The sequence below is a fragment of the Mercenaria mercenaria genome, chromosome 5 (assembly GCF_021730395.1).
Source record: "Mercenaria mercenaria strain notata chromosome 5, MADL_Memer_1, whole genome shotgun sequence".
NCBI lineage: Eukaryota > Metazoa > Mollusca > Bivalvia > Venerida > Veneridae > Mercenaria > Mercenaria mercenaria.
The window spans coordinates 50,387,501-50,415,062 of NC_069365.1; the positions used below are offsets into that span (position 1 = coordinate 50,387,501).

Sequence of the window (27,562 nt, forward strand, 5' to 3'; positions counted from 1 at the left end):
ATTCTTAGTTAGATAATCAGAAGGGTTGCTAAATCAACATATTTTTTTCATCTCCCTTTTTTATTTTTGCTCATTGGTACAATAGAACTAAATAGGTAATCAAGCAGCACTTCGGGACTATCAGATAATGGCGGAAAGAAAAATCCTCATTTTCCCAGTTAAGGTGGCATTTTCATGTTTTATATAAGTCAGTTTCTGTTTTTATTTCATTGTGGATCTATACTTGACATTTTGGAAGCTTTTTCAAGGAGACTTTTTGCAATTATAGAAATGTAAACAAATCTTATTACTGATGTGTTTATACTCACTATCTAGCTGTCAGTTTGGAAGATATTCCATAGTGTCGACCTGTCAGACAAAAAATCTCTCTTAGAAGATATATGACCGCTACTTTTCTTGGTGTTTTTTGCTGGTTTATAGGCAATTTAAGAACATAAGGCTAGTAATTCTTTTTTAAAATGGGCCTGGCTATGTGTTACAGCTCTCAGAAGATTGTTAATTTTATATAGAACATATAGCAAATTTATTTACTACTGTATAGCCAATAACATCAACATTGGCAAAAATTAAGATTTGTCCAGATATGGGTATAAATGGGCTATTTTGGTCAGATTTTGATAGAAAATGAACATTTCATTGCAATTTACTGCAAAATATGTGAAAAAAAAATCACATTTTCACGGTCTTGGGTGTATTTTTTTCAAAACATGCATATTCAGAGCCTAGATATTACCCATTCATAGCTATCAGAGTAGAGAGTTTGTATATTTAACAGTATTTATGTGTTATTTGCTTGCGAATTTGATTAAATCGAAAGGATTGTTTCATGCGAGCTCATATTAATTTATTTTTGAGTCCGCGCGTCCCTTTGGTACAATAATGTATTGGCGTGGAGTATTTGTGATGGCTTTTTATGAGTGCAGTATATGTCGTAAATGAAGATTTTTTCCTTTTCAATTTGCAAAATTTCAAATTTTTATTTTAAATGTCTGATCTGGCCCATAATAATGGCACTAGATTTAACAAAACAAACGAGAAAAATAAGTTTCACTAGAAAAAAAGAAGCAGCAAAGGAATCAAAGAGCAGAAAAGTCGAAAGTCGGACATCACGTGGAAAAATAATTTCGTTTTAAGTTTGATGAATGCGCCAGAAAGAAGGTTACCTTTTTCGTGTGTAATAATTTTATATTTTATTTTATTCTAAATATTGATTTATTATATTGTTATTTGTCGCATTTATTTCATATGATGGGGCTGGGGGTGGGTATAGGCCTTTTATTCCAACCGAAATTCCGGGTACTGCTTTGTAAAGTTTTTAATTTTTAAACCAACTTTATTGTGTCATTTTTATTGGTCTGTATATAAGTTAGTTTTAACTACTACTTCTCTACTTCTGTAGAAGTATTAAGTGTTAAGTATTTGTTAAAGGATTGTTTATGTTGTGCATCGTGTTCTTACTATGTCGTTGTTTCAATGTATTTAGTTTGTTACCCAATCTGGAAATCCTTAAGGTACAAGTCTCTGTCATCTTAATGTAGGCATGGATATTGTTTCTATGTATTAAGTTTGTAACTCAATCTGGAACTCCTTAAAGATACAAGTCTCTGTCATCTTAATGTAGACATGGATATTGTTTCTATGTATTAACCTTGTAACTCAATCTGGAACTCCTTAAAGACACAAGTCTCTGTCATCTTAATGTAGGCATGGATATTGTTTCTATGTATTAACCTTGTAACTCAATCTGGAACTCCTTAAAGGTACAAGTCTCTGTCATCTTAATGTAGACATGGGTATTGGTTTCTATGTATAAACTTTGTAACTCAATCTGGAACTCCTTAAAGCTCTGTCGTCTTAATGTAGGCATGGGTATTGTTTCTATGTATTAACTTTGTAACTCAACCTGGAACTCCTTAAAGGTGCAAGTCTCTGTCAACCTTAATGTAGACATGGATATTGATTCTATGTATTAAGTTTGTAATTCAATCTGGAACTCCTTAAAGGTACAAGTGTCTGTCATTTTAATGTATAGGCATGGATATTGTTTCTATGTATTAACTTTGTAACTCAGTCTGGAACTCCTTAAATGTACAAGTGTCTGTCATCTTAATGTAGACATGGATATTGTTTCTATGTATCAAGTTTGTAACTCAATCTGGAACTACTTAAAGGTACAAGTGTCTGTCATCTTAATGTAGGCATGGATATTGTTTCTATGTATTAAGATTGTAACTCAATCTGGAACTCCTTATAGGTACAAGTGTCTGTCATCTTAATGTATAGGCATGGATATTGTTTCTATGTATTAACTTTGTAACTCAATCTGGAACTCCTTAAATGTACAAGTGTCTGTTATCGTATTGTAGACATGGATACTGTTTCTATATATTAACTTTGTAACTCAATCTGGAACTCCTTAAAGGTACAAGTCTCTGTCATCTTAATGTAGACATGGATACTGTTTCTATGTATTAACTTTGTAACTCAATCTGGAACTCCTTAAAGGTAAAAGTCTCTGTCATCTTAATGTAGACATGGATACTGTTTCTATGTATTAACTTTGTAACTCAATCTGGAACTCCTTAAAGATGCAAGTCTCTGTCACCTTAATGTAGGCACGGATATTGTTTCTATGTGTTAACTTTGTAACTCAATCTGGAACTCCTTAAAGGTACAAGTCTCTGTCATCTTAATGTAGACAGGGGCATTGGTTTCTATGTATTAATTTTGTAACTCAATCTGGAACTCCTTAAAGCTCTGTCATCTTAATGTAGGCATGGATATTGTTGTATTAACTTTGTAACTCAATCTGGAACTCCTTAAAGGTACAAGTCTCTGTCACCTTAATGTAGGCATGGATACTGTTTCTATGTATTAACTTTGTAACTCAATCTGGAACTCCTTAAAGGTACAAGTCTCTGCCATCTTAATGTAGGCACGGATATTTGTTTCTATGTGTTAACTTTGTAACTCAATCTGGAACTCCCTAAAGGTACAAGTCTCTGTCATCTTAATGTAGGCACGGATATTGGTTTCTATGTGTTAACTTTGTAACTCAATCTGGAACTCCTTAAAGGTACAAGTCTCTATCATCTTAATGTAGACAGAGGTATTAGTTTCTATGTATTAACTTTGTAACTCAATCTGAAACTCCTTAAAGATCTGTTATTTTGATGTAGGCATGGATATTGTTTCTATGTATTAACTTTGTAACTCAATCTGGAATTCCTTAAAGTTACAAGTCTCTGTCATCTTAATGTAGACATGGATATTGTTTCTATGTATTAAGTTTGTAACTCAATCTGGAACTCCTTAAAGCTCCGTCATCTTAATGCAGGCATGGATATTGTTTCTATGTATTAACTTTGTAACTCAATCTGGAACTCCTTAAAGGTACAAGTCTCTGTCACCTTAATGTAGACATGGATATTGTTTCTATGTATTATGTTTGTAACTCAATCTGGAACTCCTTAAAGGTACAAGTCTCTGTCATCTTAATGTAGACATGGATATTGTTTCTATGTATTAAGTTTGTAACTCAATCTGGAACTCCTTAAAGGTACAAGTCTGTGTCGTCTTGATGAAGCCACGGATATTGTTTTCTATGTATTAACTTTGTAACCCAACCTGGAACTCCTTAACGGTACAAGTCTCTGTCGTCTTGATGTAGACATGGATATTGTTTCTATGTATTAACTTTGTAACTAAATCTGGAACTCCTTACAGGTACAAGTCTCTGTCGTCTTAATGTAGACATGGATATTGTTTCTATGTATTATCTTTGTAACTCAATCTGGAACTCCTTTAAGGTACAAGTCTCTGTCGTCTCAATGTAGGCATGGATATTGTTTCTATGTATTATCTTTGTAACTCAATCTGGAACTCCTTACAGGTACAAGTCTCTGTCGTCTTAATGTAGACATGGATATTGTTTCTATGTATTATCTTTGTAACTCAATCTTGAACTCCTTTAAGGTACAAGTCTCTGTCGTCTCAATGTAGACACGGATATTGTTTCTATGTATTAACTTTGTAACTAAATCCCGAACTCCTTATAGGTACAAGTGTCTGTCGTCTTAATGTAGACATGGATATTGTTTCTATGTATTAAGTTTGTAACTCAATCTCGAACTCCTTAAGTGTACAAGTTCTGTCTTAATGTAGACAATCGATAGTTGTTTTCTATGTAGATGATGTCTGTTTGTAACTCAATCTGGAATCCTTAAAGGTACAAGTCTCTGTCGTCTCAATGTAGGCACGGATATTGTTTCTATGTATTAACTTTGTAACTCAATCTGGAACTCCTTAAAGGTACAAGTCTCTGTCGTCTCAATGTAGACACGGATATTGTTTCTATGTATTATCTTTGTAACTCAATCTGGAACTCCTTAAAGGTACAAGTCTCTGTCTCTCTAATGTAGCATGGATATTGTTTCTATGTATTATTTGTAACTCAATCTGGAACTCCTTAAAGGTACAGTCTCTGTCATCTAATGTAGGCATGGATATTGTTTCTATGTATTAAGTTTGTAACTAATCTGGAACTCCTTAAGGTACAAGTCTCTGTCATCTTAATGTAGGCATGGATATTGTTTCTATGTATTAGTTTGTAACTCAATCTGGAACATCCTTATAGGTACAAGTCTCTGTCATCTTAAAAGTAGGCATAATTGTTTCTATGTATTAATTTTGTAACTCAATCTGGAATCTTCTGACAAGTCTCTGTCATCTTAATGTAGGCATGGATATTGTTTCTATGTATTAGTTTGTAACTAATCTGGAACTCCTTAAGTAAGCTCTGTCATCTAAATTAGGCATGGATATTGGTTTCTATGTATTATGTTTGTAACTCAATCTGGAACTCCTTAAAGCTACTGTCATCTTAATGTAGGCATGGATATTGTTTCTATGTATTATCTTTGTAACTCAATCTGGAACTCCTTATAGGTACAAGTCTCTGTCATCTTAATGTAGGCATGGATATTGTTTCTATGTATTATGTTTGTAACTCAATCTGGAACTCCTTGTCTGTCATCTTAATGTAGGCATGGATATTGTTTCTATGTATTATGTTTGTAACTCAATCTGGAACTCTTGAAAGGTACAAGTTTCTGTCATCTTAATGTAGGCATGGATATTGTTTCTATGTATTAAGTTTGTAACTCAATCTGGAACTCCTTAAAGGTACATGTCATCTTATGAGCATGGATATGTTTCTATGTATTAAGTATGTAACTCAATCTGGAACTCTTAAAGCTCCTGTCATCTATGTAGCAGGTGTCTAGTATATTTGACTAATCTGGATCCTTAAGCTCTGTCATCTTAATGTAGGCATGGAATTGTTTCTATGTATTAAGTTTGTAACTTAATCTGGAACTCCTTAAGGTACAAGTCTCTGTCATCTTAATGTAGGCATGGATATTGGTTTCCATGTATTATCTTTGTAACTTAATCTGGAACTCCTTATAGGTACAAGTCTCTGTCATCTTAATGTAGGCATGGATATTGTTTCTATGTATTAAGTTTGTAACTCAATCTGGAACTCCTTAAAGGTACAAGTCTCTGTCATCTTAATGTAGGCATGGATATTGTTTCTATGTATTAAGTTTGTACCTGAATCTGGAACTCCTTAAAGGTACAAGTCTCTGTCATCTAAATGTAGGCATGGATATTGGTTTCTATGTATTAAGTTTGTAACTCAATCTGGAACTCCTGAAAGCTCTGTCATCTTAATGTAGGCATGGATATTGTTTCTATGTATTAAGTTTGTACCTGAATCTGGAACTCCTTAAAGGTACAAGTCTCTGTCATCTAAATGTAGGCATGGATATTGGTTTCTATGTATTAAGTTTGTAACTCAATCTGGAACTCCTGAAAGCTCTGTCATCTTAATGTAGGCATGGATATTGTTTCTATGTATTAAGTTTGTACCTGAATCTGGAACTCCTTAAAGGTACAAGTCTCTGTCATCTAAATGTAGGCATGGATATTGGTTTCTATGTATTAAGTTTGTAACTCAATCTGGAACTCCTGAAAGCTCTGTCATCTTAATGTAGGCATGGATATTGTTTCTATGTATTAAGTTTGTAACTCAATCTGGAACTCCTTAAAGCTCCCGTCATCTTTAATGTAGGCATGGATATTGTTTCTATGTATTAAGTTTGTAACCTAATCTGGAACTCCTAAAAGTCTCTGTCATCTAATGTAGGCATGGATATTGTTTCTATGTATTAAGTTTGTAACTCAATCTGGAACTCCTGAAAACTCTGTCATCTAATGTAGGCATGGATATTGTTTCTATGTATTAAGTTTGTACTAATCTGGAACTCCTAAAGTCTCTGTCATCTTAAATGTAGGCATGGATATTGGTTTCTATGTATTAAGTTTGTAACTCAATCTGGAACTCCTGAAAGCTCTGTCATCTTAATGTAGGCATGGATATTGTTTCTATGTATTAAGTTTGTACCCGAATCTGGAACTCCTTAAAGGTACAAGTTCTGTCATCTTAATGTAGGCATGGATATTGTTTCTATGTATTAAGTTTGTAACTCAATCTGGAACTCCTGGAAAACTCTGTCATCTTAACATGGTATAATCAATCTGGAACTCCTTAAGGTCATTCTGTCATCTTAATGTAGGCATGGATATTGGTTTCTATGTATTAAGTTTGTAACTCAATCTGGAATCCCTTATAGGTACAAGTCTCTGTCATCTTAAGGTAGGCATGATATTGTTTCTATGTATTAAGTTTGTAACTCAATCTGGAACTCCTTAAAGGGACATCTTGTCATCTTAATGTAGGCATGGATATTGTTTCTATGTATTAAGTTTGTAACTCAATCTGGAACTCCTTAGAAAGCTCTGTCATCTTAATGTAGGCATGGATATTGTTTCTATGTATTAAGTTTTGTACCTAATCTGGAACTCCTTAGTACAAGCTCTGTCATCTTAATGTAGGCATGGATATTGTTTCTATGTATTAAGTTTTTAACTCAATCTGGAACTCCTGAAAGCTCTGTCATCTTAATGTAGGCATGGATATTGTTTCTATGTATTAAGTTTGTACCGAATCTGGAACTCCTTAAGTACAAGTCTCTGTCATCTAATGTAGGCATGGATATTGGTTTCTATGTATTAAGTTTGTAACTCAATCTGGAACTCCTGAAAGCTCTGTCATCTTAATGTAGGCATGGATATTGTTTCTATGTATTAAGTTTGTACCTGAATCTGGAACTCCTTAAAGGTACAAGTCTCTGTCATCTAAATGTAGGCATGGATATTGGTTTCTATGTATTAAGTTTGTAACTCAATCTGGAACTCCTGAAAGCTCTGTCATCTTAATGTAGGCATGGATATTGTTTCTATGTATTAAGTTTGTACCTGAATCTGGAACTCCTTAAAGGTACAAGTCTCTGTCATCTAAATGTAGGCATGGATATTGGTTTCTATGTATTAAGTTTGTAACTCAATCTGGAACTCCTTGAAAGCTCTGTCATCTTAATGTAGGCATGGATATTGTTTCTATGTATTAAGTTGTATCAATCTGAAGTTGTAAAGCTCGTCATCTAATGTAGGCATGATATTGTTTCTAGTTAAGTTGTAACTCAATCGAACTCCTTAAGTAAGCTCTGTCATCTAAATGTAGGCATGGATATTGTTTCTATGTCTTAAGTTTGTACTAATCTGGAACTCCTTAAAGTCTCTGTCATCTTAATGTAGGCATGGATATTGTTTCTATGTATTAAGTTTGTAACTCAATCTGGAACGTCTTAAAGCTCTGTCATCTTAATGTAGGCATGGATATTGTTTCTATGTATTAAGTTTGTAACTCAATCTGGAACTCCTTAAAGCTCTGTCATCTTAATGTAGGCATGGATATTGTTTCTATGTATTAAGTTTGTAACTCAATCTGGAACTCCTTAAAGCTCTGTCATCTTAATGTAGGCATGGATATTGTTTCTATATATTAAGTTTGTAACTCAATCTGGAACTCCTTAAAGCTCTGTCATCTTAATGTAGGCATGGATATTGTTTCTATGTATTAAGTTTTTAACTCAATCTGGAACTCCTTAAAGCTCTGTCATCTTAATGTAGGCATGGATATTGTTTCTATATATTAAGTTTGTGACTCAATCTGGAACTCCTTAAAGCTCTGTCATCTTAATGTAGGCATGGATATTGTTTCTATATATTAAGTTTGTAACTTAATCTGGAACTCCTTAAAGCTCTGTCATCTTAATGTAGGCATGGCTATGCCTATTCCTCTTTTGGTAATCAACACCAAACTTATTACAACCAAACTTATTACACAGTACGTACGTCTGGAACAAACATCAATAAACAGTCTTATGTTTTTAATTTGATACTTTGATTATTTTTTAAAGTTAAGTGTTTATGTGTTTAATGTTTGATATGCATATTTATAGTCAAACGTTTTTTACAAATGTCACCTAACAATAGGGCAAACAACTTGCCTTTGAACCAAGGTGACTTGCATTTTAAAGTATCCTTACTCTATTATCTCAATGCAGATTTCTTACAGGCAGACCTTTAGCAATATCAGAACAATAGCCTTTCTTGAGAGGTGGCTGACTGCACAACATTGACAGTTTGTCCTTCCAAAATACCAGTTGATCAGTATATGACTGTATATAGTGTTAAAAGTGCTTATAGTAGTGAACTGTTTGGTCAATATTCATTGCTGCATATTCAGAAGCTGTTTTCCTAAGGAGGAGGTGAAGAAAACAACAACAACAACAACAACAATACCCGTTAAGTAAATACACCAACATAATCGTCAACATATAACACTTGGGTTAAATTTTTCTTGTTCCTTTTAAACTGTGAGTTTCACGCCCCTATGCGGGATAAAATGATGTGTGTTGTGTTTCATTTATTGTACATTTTAGTCCTTCCACATCATTTAACTTGAAAGTATCATATAGAGCCCACATTTATCAGAATAATGATCTTGATAATATCTGAGCTACGTTTGAAGCACAACCTTGTGTATGCAATACATTTCATTCCATATACCGAAACTTAGAGGTCAATTTCGCATATGGGTCGTGATCAGTCAATAATTAGGTCACTAAATACAACAATAAAAATCCTGCTCACACTACAAAGGCAATGTTTTTTCTCCAACATTCATAAAACCCCATTAGACTGTCTGTTTGCCTAGGGTCTACAACAAACACAACAGTATCTCTATACATCTCCTATTCTATCCGTACTACGTACACTGCTTTGTTTGGCGCCGAGATTCCTTTTGCTGCAGCTTGCAGCAACTTTCGTACTTTTTTGGTGGTATTAAATGCATCAAGGTAGTGAATGTGCGGTGTAGCGAACAGGTGCCAGTCGCACAGCGTTCTTTCTTAGATACCAGTCCTGGGAGAACTATTTCCAGGGAAGCAGACTTATATGTTATATCCGAGTGTTATTTACTATAGTATATACGTAATGTGTTAGTTACACGTATTCTAACGCTAATCCTTACATTTTGAGAAAGTAGCAACATAGAAAGAAAGGGCTGATTCACATGAAAACGGAACACTTGTAAAACATGTATATTACTGTACAAAATAATTTACAGTTTACTGATATAAAAAAATGAATTCCGGAAAAGGACTGCATAAAGGGTGCCACACTTTTTGGACAGTTCAACGCCTTTAAAAACTCGCCATTTTCAAAGAACTGTTACATGTCTTGATTTTGATGCATTTGCAATAATGTCCCAGTGCTCAAATTTCACACAACTAGGTGGAACGTAGTTTTCAGCAATTGTTTAGTTTTATTTCTTTACAAATGGTGTTCTTTTTTTAAAGGGGGACAACTTTTTGAATATTTTAAGTATCCATCGTATGCGAAAGTACGGCAGAACATGTAATGGTAAGGTAGATTGTTAGTTAAGATGTAGTTCGTTTATCAAATATGTTTGTGTTTTGATGACATACTCGTAAACCGTACGTGTGTAATTTTTTATATCTTAGTGTCCCCATATAAATGTATTCTTTGTTCGAATTAACATGTTTGATATGCCAAAAACTTCCGTCCGATGCATTTAATATGCACCAGTTTAATAAAATATGCATCAGGTTCAAGACAAATAGTGTTTCCATTATGAAAATCTCTCATACTGTTTCCTTACCGCATTTAATACTAGTCATCGAAATAGAAGATTTGCTGTCTCCTTTGAAAGCTCTTGTTTTTATTGTTTTCACTCGCGATATCAGTATTTTCGACCACTTTAATACCCAAGAGAGTGGTTGATAGAAGCAAGAGGTAGACATATCGTAACAAAGTAAAGATTTCTTCAAATTCGAGACGTTCGAACTGTGGATCATCCTTTGAGCAATTGTACAATGATTATTATTATACTGTTATTTGCATTTTGAGAAATACGAAAAATGTTTTTAGTGTTTCAGTACAACGTATTTGTGAGTCAAAAACAATATCCACTGTATGAATTCTACCTTATTTCATAATGATCAAATATGACAGGAACGTTGCCGTTCTATGGTGCATAAAATTGTAAATGGTATTCATATTGAGGTTCCATTTTGTATTTGTTTTGATATATTTGTAAATAATTTATTTATATATTCATTATTATAAACACTGTTCTAACACTAAGCAATACCTTTTAATATATTTATCACTTCGGCGCCTCTATAAAGTCTTTAAAATGACCTGCTGAAAAGGACACCACGACTTGTGACTTCATTTTAATTATGTTGACAAACGTTGGTCAAGTTGAAAATGTGACGTTATATGCTATACGTGAGAATGCATAATAATATAAGTCATTATTTTCGTTTAATAATAAGGCTAAAATTTATTTTGGAGATAAAAATTCAAAATCAGTCATGATATCTAAACAATTCACTTATTTCTGTCAACACTCCGAACGATCATATAATGCCAATGCCATCATTCTGAGTCAGCATTTCAGGGCCAGCAAATACAGGCCAGTGTCCCTTACCTGCCGTTTAAAGATGCTCGGACACATGTCAGCGATTTCGTGACATTATTTATGTGACATATGACTAGCACCAACTCCAGTCTATGTGCGTATATTGCTTCAAAGGGGAGACGAAGCTGCAAGACCCAGTTACTAAATCTGTTTTATTAGACAGAACATATTAAGTGATCGTCGATGGAGCAATATTTGAACTATCAGTGGTGTTCCCAAAGGAAGTATCCTCAGTCCAATACTCTTTTCTAGTTTTCTTCAACGATTTACCTTTGCACGAACAACCGAAATCTTTACTCTTCGCCAATAACTGGTCGGTATGCCGGTATACCATGATCAACTTTGAAGTCGGTTGCCATAGCATGTAACAAAACCTTTATAACTTGCAGAAAGGGACCCGGAGAAGTGAAGGGATATGTCTTTTCACCCCTGAAAAATACATTGTCACGTGAGTACACTGAGAGAAGAATCTCAAAATGTATGGACACACTTGATTCAGATGTGTGTACCAAGTACATGTACCTTAGAATGTTCCTAACAAATACCCTTTCCTGTGACTCCATTATTGACAAAATCACGAAAGGCGCGAACATAACTCATGGTTTTTTCGCCGAAACATCAGAATCAGTAATGTGGAATCCAACTAAAACATCCCGCTTGTACGTCCAAAGCCTAGAGTGAACCAGGTTCTACAACTTATATTAATTGCACCCCTTTCCTGATGGAATCCATCGTCACGAAGGTATGAAAGAAGAGATGCCAGTTTCCTTTAAAATAATGAGTGCCAAGCAAGTGAGCTACTGGTACCATTTTTTCACGTCTTTGGTATGACGCGGCTGGGGATCGAACTCATGATCTCCAGCACTCGAAGAGTCAAGAAAGCTACATATGACAAAGAGGCGGTCAGATATGTCATGAACAGGCGTCATGAGTTCCGAATAGCTCCTCCGCCACACAGGACAACTTACATGTGGAAACGCTGGGGTTTGAAAGAACCCATGCTCACCTGGCCGCGCATTACACGATCGGAAACCTGGATTGAGATTCTCAATACTGAAGTCTTGAATGTCTACCTGGACTTAATTGTTCAAAACTTTTTCGCTGGTTCAGCCGTCCACTTGTTACATTTTAAACCTTTTCTACTTCACTGAAATACATCAGTAAAATGACACCAGGACTGTTACAAATAAATTTTATTGTTATACAATCTGTATTTTGACGTATTTTCATCAAAGGATTAGATTATCCAATTCACAGCTTGAAAAGTGAGTGGAGTTTTGGGTAGATAGTTGAGATTAACAATTCGTTACTGCATTATCAGGTCGCATTAGACCAGGGAGTAGCAGAAAATATTTGCAACCATCAGCATGTACGTTATAAAATAGAAGCTCATTTTCCCAGGAAATATTACCTACCGCTTGGAACATGCCTACCATCGGTGACTGTCGCTACTTCCAGTTAAACAGGAGCTGTCATCGCTGAGTTTCAGAGTAGGGTCGCCTCAAGTACCTCCTGGTGATTCCCGAGAATGTCCCGGTCCGTTGCCACAAAACAGAACAAAAACTTGCATTTTTCTTCTTTTTTTTTTAATATAGCATAATTTCCGTTCATCTTAATATTAGTTAAAATATAGCGTTTCTAAAAACGTGAAACAATAAATAAAATATTATTTATCCTGAAATTATTTGAAAATTATGTTTTCACTATTAAGTCTTCTACATATGCCAATTTCTGAATTGAATTTATTACCATCAAATACAAAACCCTTTATTGTGTCTTAATTATGCCAACCTTAGCGCCAGTCTCATATCGTTTTAGGTATCAGTTTAAACAATTAAATGTCTAAAACTGAAATATACGCCGCCTCCTTTCAATGTAGAATCTAAAAATAGAATGTATCAACAGTCCTTACCGAAACCAATTCGCATATTTCCGACATTTTACGCTTGCATTGTCTATGACGCCACGGAAATTCCCGATATGACGTGCACAGGAAGTCATATGACTGTGTAACTAAGCGACGTCCTCAAAGAAGCTGGGCGCCATCAGTATCTTCGGTCGACAGATACCGCGTCTCTAAAGTTTTTTTGTCATATAAGAACAATCGGACTTCATTGTGGATCATCGTGACCGAAAAAGGTTTGTTAAAAGTATTACTTACAAGTTTATTTCACGAGTAGAAATTTTGGGCGAACATATTATACCAATATGGAACAACTGATAAAAATTCGAATCATGGAAGTCTTATTATGCATTCAGTTTTAGCTAAATCATAACCTATTGTTTCCAAATCAAAAATATGTTTAGTTTAATATACGCGAAGCCCTAATAGAAGTTGTTATTTAAACACCACTTATTTTCTTTCTTATAAAGTAACCCGCTATCGCCTGATATGATTCGTAGCCACAGTTGTTTCCGGTTATTAATTATGAATTGGAGAGCTAGTAAAATTATTTTTAGACTCGTAGAGCTATTAGGCTACAGGAACAACATATAAATTTAATCAAAACATGTTTTTACTTCGTGGGCTTAGCGCAAAACTGCTGTTTCTTGTTCTTTACTTGTATAAACAGTTACATTAGTTTCGCGCTCAGCCAACGATTTGCGTGTAATTCGTTTACTTTTTTTGAATAGCATATATATTTACAACCACCGGAAAAAATTCTCTATGCTCTACTTTGTATTAATAAAAATAGAACATCGCAAATTTATTTGAAAAAAAAAAACCCCAACAAAAACCCTTTAAGAATGTTATTAAAGCAAGTAAAAACACAACTAAGCGTTCAGTTACAACTCAAGTTGAAACAAACACGAAAGCTGTTTACGTCCGTTATATTTTCTATACTTGTTTTAATGTTTGAATGCAATTTTATTTACTATAATATGAATATATAAAAAAGAAAATAAAACGCATACGGAATGTAGATAAATATTATTTTCTCGATTTTTCTTACTCGTGTTCTTTTTTAGAGTCAATACGGTTGATGACACATTACGAACGAGAGTTTAACCACACATTTTAAGAGCCTGGGAATTTCTGCATCAGCCTACGTAATTCTTTTATCATAAATAAACAATCTAGACAGTGTGTCTTTAATAAAGTATTATTATTATATATCCTGAACAACAATTTACTAATGCAGAGTAACTCCTCATAACTGAGGCATTCATATAATGCTATATGGCATTTCAAATATTAAGGACTACATTGGGCATTAATAAAAGTGTTTTTTTTTTTAAGGACAGTACGGCAGAACAAAATATTTCTGTGTTTTGATGACGTACTCCTAAACCTTAAGTTTGTGTAAATTTTATATCTTAGTGTCCCCATATAAATGTATTCTTTGTTCGGATAAACATGTTTGATATTCCAAAAACTTCGTCTGCTGGCATTATAACAGTCGTGCTTGTATCTGCTTTTGAATTTTCTTTGGCTTCTAGGTTATTTTTTATCTATTCATTTTTATTTTTTACTGGAGTTTGGGGGAGGCTGGAAGCGAGGGGAGGGAGGGTGTGGAGAGGGGTGCATAAATATGTTAGCCTTTCCGTCCGACTACCAAAAGTGCGGCCGAGTTTCGATATTGCGTGTAATTAATCCAACTTCTTGTATACAATTCCTTTCCTTTCTATGCAGAATTGTGGTTCATATTACCGCAACAGGTAAGCCTTTAAAACATAGGAATGGATCAAGGGGGTTTCAATATCTAGCCTGTAGTTAGAATGTAAAGCTAACTTTTATGTATATTAAAACTTTCTTTGAAACCACGCTTTAATTTTAAAACAGACCATACGAGACTATTCCAAGACACACCTTGTTGATGCATTTATTATGCATCAGTTTAATAAAATATGTATCAAATTCTAGACACAAAAAGTGTTTCCACTATGAAAGTCTTTCGTACTTTGAAAGCTCTTGTTTTTATTGTTTTCTCTCGCGATATCAGTATTTTGCACCACTGTAATACTCAAGAGATGTGTTGATAGAATCAAGAGGTAGACAAATAGTAACAAATTAAAGATTTCTTCAAATTCTAAAAGTTCGAGCTGTGGACCATCCTTTGAGTAATTATACGATGATGAATTGTTTATAAATACTGTTATTTGCTTCTTGTGAAATACGAAAACTATTTTTAGTGTTTCAGTACGACGTATTTGTGAGTCAACAACACTATTCACTGTATGAATTATACTACCTTATTTAATAATGACCAAATATGACGGGAACGTTGCCGTCATATGGTGCTTAAGATTGTAAATGGCATTCAAATCCAAATTCATTTTGTATTTGTTTTGATACATTTTATAATTTATTTATCTATTTATTCATTATTATACATTGTAAAACTTATACATTTATTATTTCGGTGCCCCTTTAACGTATTTAAAATGACGTGCCACGACGTCATTCTCATTATGTTGATAAAAGTTGGTGAAGTTGAAAATGTGACATTAGGGGCCGTCAATTTGAACTTCTTGGGGGTGGGGAGGGGGTTGGGACGGGGGTGCTGGGATTTGCTTGGAGACATGATTTTTTTGCACTTTCTGTGAAAGTCAGAATATTTCTTTTTCAGAACGAACTTGAAGGTCAGATTTTTTTTCAGAGTAAACTGAAGATAATAATTTTCAAAATATTTTGTTATTCAAAAACTATAAGCATGTTAAAGTAATACGTTATGTATCGGGGAATTTGCTTTAATGAGTACACAAAGTGGCTAAATACAACTCTCTCCTTTCAAATTATAGTTCCTTATTTTTAGCACAGTCATATACTTCTATAAGCATATGCTATTTATGTACATATATATAAACTATATGATTGATGCTTAAAAGATAAATGAGCTATATGGATGTTGAGGGAGGGGGTATGAGGGAATGCTCCTCCACAAAAATATGAATTGTACGTGTAGCTCTGGTGCATTTTGAAGTATATTTGGACATATATAATCTCCCCTTTTGGAATTATTGATAAAATAGTTAATACGCTTGTGAAAAGCATGTGCAGGCCCAGACCTTTGGACCTAAATGGTATTTATGCTAGTAGCTACCCTATACACACCAGCCACTGGTGCCTGTCGCTACTCCCAGCTTCGTATCCTTTAAGCAGGCGCTGTCATAACTGAATTTCTGAGTACTAGGTTCGCTTGAAGCACCTCCTGGTGATTGATTCCCGGTCCGTTGCCACAAAATAGAAGAAAAGCTTGCAATTTTCTCTTTTTTTTATTATAGCATAATTTCCTTTCATCTTAATATTAGTTAAAATATAGCGTTTCTAAAAACGTGAAGCAATAAATAAAATATGATTTATCCTGAAATTATTTGAAAACTATGTTTTCACTATTAAGTATTATACAGATATTTAAATTTCTGAATTTAATTTATTACCATCAAATAAAACCCTGTATTGTGTCTTAATTACGCCAACCTTAGCACCAGTCTCATATCGTTTGAGGTATCAGTTTTAACAACTAAATGTCTAAAACTGACATATAAGTAGCCTCCTTTCAATGTAGAACTTAAAAATAGAATGTATCAACAGACCTTACGATACGGAAATGAACGAAACAAATTCGCCTATTTCCGATATTTTATGCTTGCATTGTCTTTGACGCCACTGAAATTCCCGAAATGACGCGCACAGAAAGTCATATGACTGTGTAACTAAGCGACGTCGTCAAAGAAGGTGGACGCCATCAGTATCTTCGGTCGACAGATACCGCGTCTCTGAAGTGTTTTGTCATATAAAGACAAACAGACTTCATTATAGATCATCGTGACCCAAAAAAGTTTGTTAAAAATATAACTTACACGTATGTTACGCGAAAAGAAGAAATTTTAGGCGATCATATTATACAAAAATGGAACAATTGATAAAAATTCGAATCATTGAAGTCTTATTATGTATTCGGCTTTAGCTAAAACATAATCTGTTGTTTCCAAATTATAAATATTTTCTTTGAAAATACGCGAAGCTCTAAAACAAGTTGCTATTTAAACACCACATATTTTTTCTTGTACGTATACTATATTAGTAACTCGCTACCGCCTGATATGATTCGCAGCCACAGTTGTTTCCGGTCATTAATTATGAATTGAATCTAGCCAGTGAAATAATTTTGAGACTCGTAGCGCTATTTGGTTACAGGAACAAAATATAAATTTAATCAAAACATGTTTTTTTTGCACTTTGAGGGCTGAGTGCGAAACTGTTGTATCTTGTTCTTTATTTATATACATTTACAATAATTTCGCGTTCAGCCCACGACTTGCTTATAATTCTTTTAATTTTTTTGAATAGCATATATGTTTACAACCACCGGAAAGAATTCTCTATACTCTACTTTGTATTGATAAAAATAGAACATCTCAAATTTATTTGGAAAAAACAAAAAATGTTACTAAAGCAAATAAAAAAACAAAGCGCTGAGTTAAAACTCCAGTTAAAACAACCATGTATGTTGTTCACGTCTGTAATATTATTTATGCTGTGACGACTTGTTTTAATGTTTGAATACAGTTTTATTTACTATATGAACCGAATGTAGTTCTCAGTTTATGCGGTTGCATGATGACACTACGAACGGAAGTTTAACTACATATTTTAAGAGCCTGGGAATGTCTGTATCAAATTTTTTTTCAGACTACATAATATTTCTATCACAATTAAACAATCTAGACAGTGCACCTTTCATAAAGCCGGAACAACAATTTCAGATATTTGACTTACTGATAAAGAGAAACTCCTCCAGACTGAGATATTCATACAATGCTATATGGCATTCTGAACATAATTGACTACGTTGGACATTAATAGAAGGTTTTGTTAGAAGAAACAATTGATCATTTTTATTACCCTGTCAGAAAAAAAACGACAAGAGTTATCTACCTTGGACCAATCTTCCAGGGCATCCAATACTTATTATTATTATACCAGATTTTTATAGCGCCCTTTTCATGATAAACACGTTCAAAGGCGCTTTTCATATAGCAAACGCAGCCACACAGGGCGCGAAATTCATCCTCTACTAGTACAGACACAGAGCGATCTGACCAGAGGGACAGAGTGAGATATAGCCCCCAGAACAGACAGAGAGAACAGAGAGAGAGAGATACAGGCCTGTCCGGCTAACTTAGCCTAGCTCTTTGCGAATAGACAGTCTGGTTCTTTAACGTGCCCGGTGTATAGCACCGATACACGCGAAGCCGTCTTTCCTGGGAAGAACCAGTACAGGCCTCTTAGTCAGGTGTGAGACACTCAAGAGCACCTCAGAAATTCCCAGTTCATGGACCGGGATTCGAACCCCGGACCTCTGGATTAGCAGTCAAGCGTGTTACCACTAGACCACCGGCCCACTTCACTATAAATGAGCCGCACCATGAGAAAACCAACATAGTGGCTTTGCGACCAGCATGGATCCAGACGGTCAAGATCCATGCTGTTCGCTAACGGTTTCTCTAATTGCAATAGGCTTTTAAAGCGAACAGCATGGATCCTGACCAGACTGCGCGGATGCGCAGGCTGGTCTTGATCCATGCTGGTCGCCTTAAAAGCCACTATGTTGTTTTTCTCATGGCGCAGCTCAAATAATCATTCGCTGATTCATTACGTTTTACATGTCTCTTTTAATGTTTTATGTTTAGAATTTATGTAATATTTTCATTCTTGCGGTATTTTAAATGACTCGTCCAGCAATGATCTCTAAGTTTGGTATGATTTCAAAATCCAAGCAGCACGGAATTCCCGTTTTGTTTTATGGAATTTTATTTAAGCTTTGTATTATACATTAAGAACAAATATTAAGGCTTGCATTATATATTTTTTTGCATGTTATCATACATCAACTTTTGGCAAATTCGATATTTCGAAATTATTACTGACAATATGGCCGCATTAAAAAAATCCGGTCAACCTGCCAGACTTCAAGGACAAATGGAACCATTTGACATATGAGCTCTTACAATCTGCGTACGCTATCTAAGTAGCTGAGAGATTTTACTTAAACCTTTAATCTTGGTTTACAAAACAAGATCGTGAAAACTTGGAACCAAATATTCGTATGTTCAGACTGTATCTAACAGAGCTACACCAGTTCTATTGGAGTTCTGCTGAAGTAAACAACAAATAAACAACAATCAAAATATTCTAATGACTTTTATATTACACGTGCTCTCTTTATAAAATATTATTCTGGATATGTGTGCAATATCACTGGAGATGTGTGCAAGCTTACACTTTATGATTGAAATATTTAATCTGAGCATACCCATACATAGAAGTACAGGCCCCGTGTTCACAGAACATTTGTCGGTCTCGGTCTAGTCAGCGGAGTTTGAGTTTGAAATTTTAATATCAATTTTACTAAAACTTCAAGGTTAAATTCCAACCGAGATTGAGCATCAATACTGAAGAGTCATTTGAAACTGAAAGTATTAACTTTAAATTTAGTTTTAAAACATGCTATTTAGATAGAAATGAGAAATAAAAGTTTCATTATCAAACTCAGCTGAGACTGAAAATGCAATTCTTCACACATTGATTTAAGGACATTACCGTGAAAACAAATACTTATATTTTTTCTTTATATCTTAATTTTATCATAAAGTTACCTATTACCATATTTTGAAAAAGCGAGTTTAAACAATATGTTTATATTCGATATCGATACTGTACATACATAAAATGAAAAACACAACGACACCTAATAAAACGTAAATCACTTTGTTCCGCTGACATGCTATCCTAAAAGATTAGTAGAAATATAGCCTGTATTATACAGAAGAATAGTAACTAATATACTGTCTAATCAACCTAATCTGTAACTGTTACAGAGGTTTTCGTGAATTTCTGTTTTATTATACTAGATCTAGGTATATTAAAGTTAATCATCATTCTTAAAAACTCCAAGGTAGTAGTTGCAACAGTTTGGATTTTAAAGATTTTATGGCCAAAGGTATATTTTTCCTGTAGTTTTTCAAAATGTTACAAAGCTATTGCTTTAATGCTAACTAAGATATTAAAGTTTTAAGACAATCTATCTAATAGTATGTAGACAAGTAAAGCCAACATTCAAGTTTTAGAACTTTTTTGGTATCCAAAATGGTGGAATCTTTCATATCAATTGAAAAATCCTTATGTTTAATTAAAAGCTTATCTAGATAGCTTGAGAATTAAAAACGTTCCTTTTACCTCCATTAGATATTTGTAGAATAATGCATATATCAATAATGCTGTCTTTTTTATAATGGAAAATCAAGGAAAGATCTTATGACGGAAAGTGGATAGAACAATAATGTTTCAATTTTGTGACTGACTTATCCTAGTTACTAGATACATGGAGATCAGGCGTAACATGTCTACTGAGTTAATCTTAAAGTATATGGATGTTTGTATTTCCAGGTCACATACAAGAGCAAGAGAGAAATTTCCCCCAATTCCTCCTGGAAGAACCTCTTTATCTTCCAGTACAGAGACTGTGGCACCAGAGAGGCCCCTCAGTAGTATACAGAGAAAGCAATCAATCAGACAGACACCTTTCCCTCCACTGACAGAGAATACCAAACGTCAGAGGCCAAACAGTGGGAGGACATCTACTTCTCCTAATGAGGAAATCAAACGCCAGAGGCCCGGCAGTGGCCAAAAACTGACTGCAGTGCATGAAGGTAAGTCTTAAGTTACCTAGTGTCGTAGCTAAACCATTTCTAGAATGCTCACATAAAACTTCTTCTACACTGGGTCCAGTTGTGTATAAACGGGAGAAAAAAACCATAAAATATTAACAGAACAATGAACGTGCTATATACTACAACATATTTTTTATAATTTTTTGTTCAAATGCTGCACCTGAACTGAACTCACCAGTGGCTGTAGTCAGTTAACAGTTAGTTGAAGGTCAAGGTCATGGTAGTCAAACATCACAATGTCATTGTATGCAGTTAATAATCCTTTTGGGGTTCTCAAGGTAAAAAAAAAACAAGGTTACCAGTACACTGAGACAGAAAATTAAACTCATGAACATTTGGTTTACTGCATTGAAACTTTATATGAAAATTTTCTGTTGTCGGTAAATGTCAACAATTATTTTGGGAGTCAGTAGGTCAAAGCTTAAAATCACAAATACTTTGAGACTAAAATAAGTTTCTGTTCTGTAATTAAAGAACGCGTTGGCCTGTAAATGACCACTAATGCTTTATAAGTAGTAGGTCAAAGGTCACGACTACAGTGATCTCGAGAATGAAAATAGTTTTCGCTCGATAACTTAAGAGACCTTTCGCCTATTGACTAAAACTTCATAGGATAATCGTTTGTGGTCATTAAATGACTCCCTTTTGCCAGTAGGAAAAAATCCGGTTGAATACATTGTCCTGAGACTGAAATTAATTTCCGCTGAATATCTAAAAATATTCATGTGCGTACTGCTTTTTAACTGCGTGTGATTTTTGCTTGCAGTCAATAGATGATTCCTTACATTTTGGGGGGTAATAATTATGTCAAGGGTCAAGGACCAAGTGTAGTTGAAAGTGGAAACAATTTCAGACCAGTATCTGGAGCCCCAATAGGCTTACAATTGTCAATTTTCAGTGAACACGTCACCAGATAAACAACTATTGATTTCGAGGTTAACCCCTAAGGGTCAAGGTCTCCGTGAACTCGAGGTTGAAAACAGTTTCTGATTATTTACTTAAAAACACTTTGTCTTATGACCTTTAAACTTCATAAGATGATTGTTGTAGTCAGTAGATAATTTTTAGGTAGCTTTTGCCAGACCATCACGATGGGGCAGCTCCTGCTGAGTCCAGTTTCATTTCCATCAAGTCAAAACCTAATTTAACATTCTCAAAATTTATTTTAACATACAAAATCTTTATGTCAGTGAATGTGTTTTCAGTGAAAAAACTTACTGAAAAATAACTATGACATATATCTGGTAGTTTATGTTTCAGCTGTACGAAACTACTGTACAAAATGGGGAAGATTTTTGTTAAAACGGTTGAAAAGACTTATATTTGATTCAGTGTAAGATCAAAATTTCTTTTACTCTTGGCGACCAGAACTGACATATTTACTCGTCGCTTCGCATCTGGTGTTTACTAACTCTCCTGATTTTGAGGCTACAAAACATCTGAAAACAAAAATCTAGCATTATAATTTCTCGCTCAACGGTAATATGTGATAAAACAAATAGCATAACCCCAAACATAAGCATATGTTTTGCTGGCTACATAATCATAAAAATGAATCTATTTGATCTCGCACGGGAATGAAAGAATTGCCCGAGTAATCCATATTTTCGAGCGACCAAAACAGATAATGTGAACAGAACAGCAGTGTACCCCATAGATTGTTCATGTGTGAGCACAGGTGCTCGAGTAATCGATGCTTGAACGAAAGGTGTTTCCACTTTAGCGGAAAACATGTTTTTATTTCAATTTTATTGTTTTAAAAACATACAATGTGAATATAGAATATGATCACGTACTCGTTTTTATTCTCATGGAACTAGTAACGTCATCATTTCTCATTATTGACGTCTACATTTCATATCGGGTGCATGACGTCATTTAAATGTGTGTCGTTTTTTTTTTATTTACGTCAGTATTGTAAATTTTATTCAGGCTATTGAAGTAATTCATAATATTCATATAATATTTATATGCGTAGATATGTATGTATTAATAAAAAGATATTAGCTTTGTATCGAGAAATTTACACTCATTCTTTAGCGGAATAATTCCTAAAGTCGCGACATATTTCCACCGCAGAACTCGTGCATATTTATCGACATAAAGTTCATAATCTAAATATATTTGTTATATTTCAGTCAAACCAAGGTCAGAACAATCATGTGTATCAGCTGAGCTGAAGGAAAAGGCAACAAAGTCTTGCTCTAAAATGGAATTATTGCAAAAGCAGACAAATAGGTGAATATAAACCTTTATCCCGCTAAATTTTGGAAATGGACTGGTCCGTCATTCAATTCGGGCAGTACCACTTATTATTCGAAGGGGAGCTCACTGAAAATTTACTGACTGAATAGCGAACAGACAGTGCAGACCAAGATCAGACTGCACGGATGTGCAGGCTGATCTTGGTCTGCACTGGTCGCAAAGGCAGGCTAAAGGTTAGCTGTGCATTTTGTAGTTTCTTGATATTGATATCACTCATCACTCAGTGCATGCCATGACCAAAATCAAAATAACTGGTTGAGAAACAGTATCTTCGTTTTAACGATAATTGACTTTTGAAGTAAACAAAATTGGATCGCATTTGTATTTTCAGTTAAAATTTTTTATGACAGTTTCGAATGAAATGCATAATTTTTATATCAATTTTGATACATTTTTTTGTGTGCATGCTAGAAGTATAAAGTCCATATATGAATCAAATATCTGTATAAACGATACTATACCGTGATAACTTTACTACATGTATACTGATCAAGAAGTATGAATCAAATGTCTGTATAAACGATACTTTACCGTGATAACTTTACTACATGTATACTGATCAAGAAGTATGAATCAAATATCTGTATAAACGATACGATACCGTTATAACTTTACTTCATGTATACTGATCTAGAATATAAATTAGAAATACAAGTTCATTATATGAATCAAATATCTGTCTAAACGATATGATGCCATGATCGCTTTAGAACATGTATACTGATAAAGAATATAAAGTTTTCATTTCATTTATACTACAGTCAGTAACCTTAAGAAAAGGATAAAAAGCAATACTAGTAAGCGATTGATTCCCGTATTAACTTTTTATGTGTATTCGAAACAGAAACATAGAGAAGCTGAAATCTTTCTCAGTACAACAATTGGGCAACGAATTTACACCATCTCCAAACCTTAGCTCCTGCTTCTCAGAATCGGCCGCCAACCGCCCTCCAACTCCTTTGGTTGTTGACGTCAAAGCCGAAAGGAAACGAAAAAGGCGGGAAAAGAAAGAAAGAGAAGCCAAGAAGATGGAAGAGGCAAGAAAAAAAGAGCAAGACAAATTAGAAGCTGAGAGAATGATGGCAGAACTTTCAAGAAACAGATCAATGTTCAATAGGAACAAAAGCACTCTGCCAGCCATCGGTAGAAAGACAGCAGAGGTAAGTGGGCTGGGAGGCTTACATCGTGTTAACCTAATTACATAGGAAAAGAAAAGTATAGACATATTACGGATGGGCTTCTTAATTTCAAGTTTCTTGAAGAAATGTTTCTTGTATTGAGCTCAATCTTGATTAAAAGGCATTGTCTTATCACTGTCTCATTTAACAATTGTAAATGCAGACATATTTTGATAACTGCGGTGGCATTTTAGATTATGTAATATGTCAATTTTGTCGCTTGACCATAATGTTTCGGTGAATTTCCAGGCAAATTTTCACATCGGAAAATTGCCAAGGATCCAAGAGCACGAGATTACCGGTCCGTCTTTGCCAGACAACAATGTTGTAGACGTCATCAAGAAACACGAGGCACAAGTCCGCATTACCGCCTTCCTGAGAGAGATCAGTCAAGATTATATGAATGCAAGCGCCGAACTGATTGAGCCTTACACCTCGAACGGGGCCATTGACGTCATCGAGAAGCACGAAGAAGAAGTTGGCAGAACGTACGCCATGTATACCGGAAACTACCCAACAGGAAGTAGTTATTCTACCAACAGCGTCTGCCAACCAGCGTCCGCAAGATCTAGATGCTCCTCTGGAGTATCTAGGCGGGGCGCAGCTTGATCACTTACCATTTGTCATGCATGCTCACTTTTTTTATTTTTCTCCATTTTTAGACCCAATAATGACAAATAAACAACATAATTTATCTAAATACTCCAAAAATTACCATATTAACAATAACCTTAAACGGAAAATTAATTCACTAGATAGCTTTTATTAAAATCTTAATACATGCGTATTTTGCAGAAAAAAAGTTTCGTAGTCAGACACAGATAATCCAAATCAGTAAAGTCAAATCAAAGGTATGTTTATTTTTTTATTTTTGACATAAGCGGGAAAGGTGGTTTTATATGAAATGAAGAAAACTTTCGGATGCATAGTATTATATCTGAAAATGTTTTGATAAGATATGTACCAAAATGTAGTATTTCTTTTATCTAAGTGGGGAAAAGGTTACACAATTTGTTTCCTTCATAGGTCAAGGGATTAAATGGACACTTCCAGGATGCGCTTTTTTTCTTCCAAGTTTCTTGAAGTTAAACTGACTGCATCCAGGATGTTACATTTACTTTCCCTGATAAAAAGACTTTTAATATGCACACTTTCTCTTTTTTTCTGTCGCGTTATAATACAGTCGAATTTATACATTCGTGTGAGAAGTTATTGAAAGGTATGGAAACATCCAGGATGCGCTTTTTTGCTTCCAAGTTTCTTGAAGTAAAATTGATTGCATTCAGGACGTTATATCCATCTCCCTTTAATAAAACAACTTTCTACATTTTTTTCATGATATTACGTATTAAGTACACCTAGTGACTAAAACTGGATATTTCACCCAGATATATTTTGGGCCCATAAAAATGACAACGCGATCGTCGCAGTATGAAAAAGGACGGAAAAAAACTGCATGAAACACTCAAGGTAGTAAAATGATGTGGCAACTTATTATGGCTTACAAAAGAAAGCCCAATTAAATACTACAACATCATGTTTTTGTTATATTGAAGTAATAAAATCAATCAATTTTAGGACGTAATTACCATCATAAAATATCGTTGATTCAAAGCAAGTATAGGTTGGTCATGAAGTATGAAAAAAACAACAACAAGAAAATCACTTAAAAGATAAAAAGTTTAAAAAAAAATACAAAATACGAAAAAAATTTAAAAAAAAGATAAAAAATGTGTCTGACCTTACCCCTATGCTTGCACTCATGATTGAAATTTATCAAATTTAGAACTTTTTTAGCTACCTAAAATTTCTTTTATATCTAAATACAAGGATAGTTAAAGGTCTTGAGTAAAAAAAGAGAATAAGAAGATAAAAAAGATTTGAAAATCAACAAAAAAAATCAAAAAAATCTTTCGACCTTAAACTTTCCTTGTACGAAATTTTCAAAACTTTCCTTATACTAGTATGTAAAATCAAATTGTGTGTTTTTTTGTACGAAATTACTTCGCCATATCATTTTTCACCTAAGCTGTGTGGTTTTGATACTGCTTCCTCCATGTATGATTTCCATCGAGACGATTGTATAAGCGTCGAGCGTCCGATATCCGCCACCATAGTATTATAAAATGTTTGTACTGAGCAAGGGAACGAATTTTGAACTTTGGCTTTTTCCTTTAAAATTTCTATCTCCGCACATCACCCCACATCCTACAAAGCAATCGCGTTTTTCCCATGAGTAATGTATTCATACAACGTAAACTATAAAAGTTTTCTTTAAGTTGACATTTATATCTATTACAAAACGATTAACCTGTTTCATTTTACAAATTCCAAAACATAACTTATTCAGTTTATGATTTTCACTCTTTTCCCCAAAGTTCTATTTTGCTACTATAATAAAATAGATGATATTCTAATGCCTGACTGCGAAACACACACCAGTTTCTAAATTTTATCACAGTTTCTTGTGGGCATGCATGGCATCCATGATGTAAAGGAATCATCTACTTATTAATTATTAAAATTTATGTTTAAATCAAATAATTTCTGTATTTTCTTCCAACTCCTTTGCGTCCTTTTAATTAACAAACGCCTTAACACTGAACCAGATGTGTAGCTTTTTATGTTGAAGAAATGCACGGATCTTAACCTTTAGTCTGCTGGCGGCAAGTGATTCTGCCTTTTGCGACCAAAATCAGCCTGCACCTCCGTGCTGATCATGGTCTGCACTAAATTTTCAGTGACCACCCCTTTGAATAATAAATGGTATTGACCAAATTGAATGATGAACCAGTCCATTTTAGAAATTTAGCAGGGTAAAGGTTAAATTAGTCTCTAATGCTACGAGATAACAGCAAGAACGCAACATTGTCATTTGTGTTTTTTAGGATTACGCTAAGTTAAAACCATCAAGTTTGGTATCAGTTTATTACTTTAACAAAATCAGATTTTCAAGTTTTGAGATAACCTTGCAACCAGATATTTAGCCTTATTGCATCAAGCAGATTATTACCTCTTAGGTACATACATCGTCTCTATGCCTACCATCATATAATAAACATAGAATCATACCGTTACTTTTACTACCGGTGATCAATTGAGGTCTGTCAGTTATCAATTATCATGCATCTACAGGCGCTGTCATCAAAATTTTGATCTCACATTTTCCCCAGAAATCACCTGGCCAGTATACAAACAGCACTCACAGCAGTGTTGCTTTAGTGGACTTCTTTCAAAGATGTTTAAACAAAAAATCTATGAAAAATCTACTTACAGAAATGCTCCTCTGGTGATCTTCTATGAAAAAAGATCTGTAGCGACATATCCTCTTTAATTGCTGATCCATTCAAGTGTAATTTCTGTAATTTCACTTAGATGTTTCTCTGTACTCGACTGGTCATATTATTTACATTTGTTTATTTAAACATATTTGCTATCGCACTTGGTCTTTTTCCCCATGTAGTTA

At 34.3% G+C, this 27,562-nt stretch overlaps 1 protein-coding gene across 1 annotated transcript in view; it reads left to right on the forward strand.

The window, feature by feature from the left end:
* LOC123558992 (daf-12-interacting protein 1-like) overlaps positions 1-26,631 on the forward strand; it is a 27,094-nt gene extending 463 nt beyond the window's left edge. Inside the window, exons 2-5 of the mRNA XM_053543491.1 lie at positions 20,370-20,632; positions 22,792-22,891; positions 23,763-24,078; positions 24,346-26,631. Of these exons, the coding sequence (XP_053399466.1) occupies positions 20,370-20,632; positions 22,792-22,891; positions 23,763-24,078; positions 24,346-24,705 (1,039 nt within the window). The 3' untranslated portion in view covers positions 24,706-26,631. The remainder of the gene's footprint in view (positions 1-20,369; positions 20,633-22,791; positions 22,892-23,762; positions 24,079-24,345) is intronic.
* The last annotated feature ends 931 nt before the right edge of the window (positions 26,632-27,562 follow it).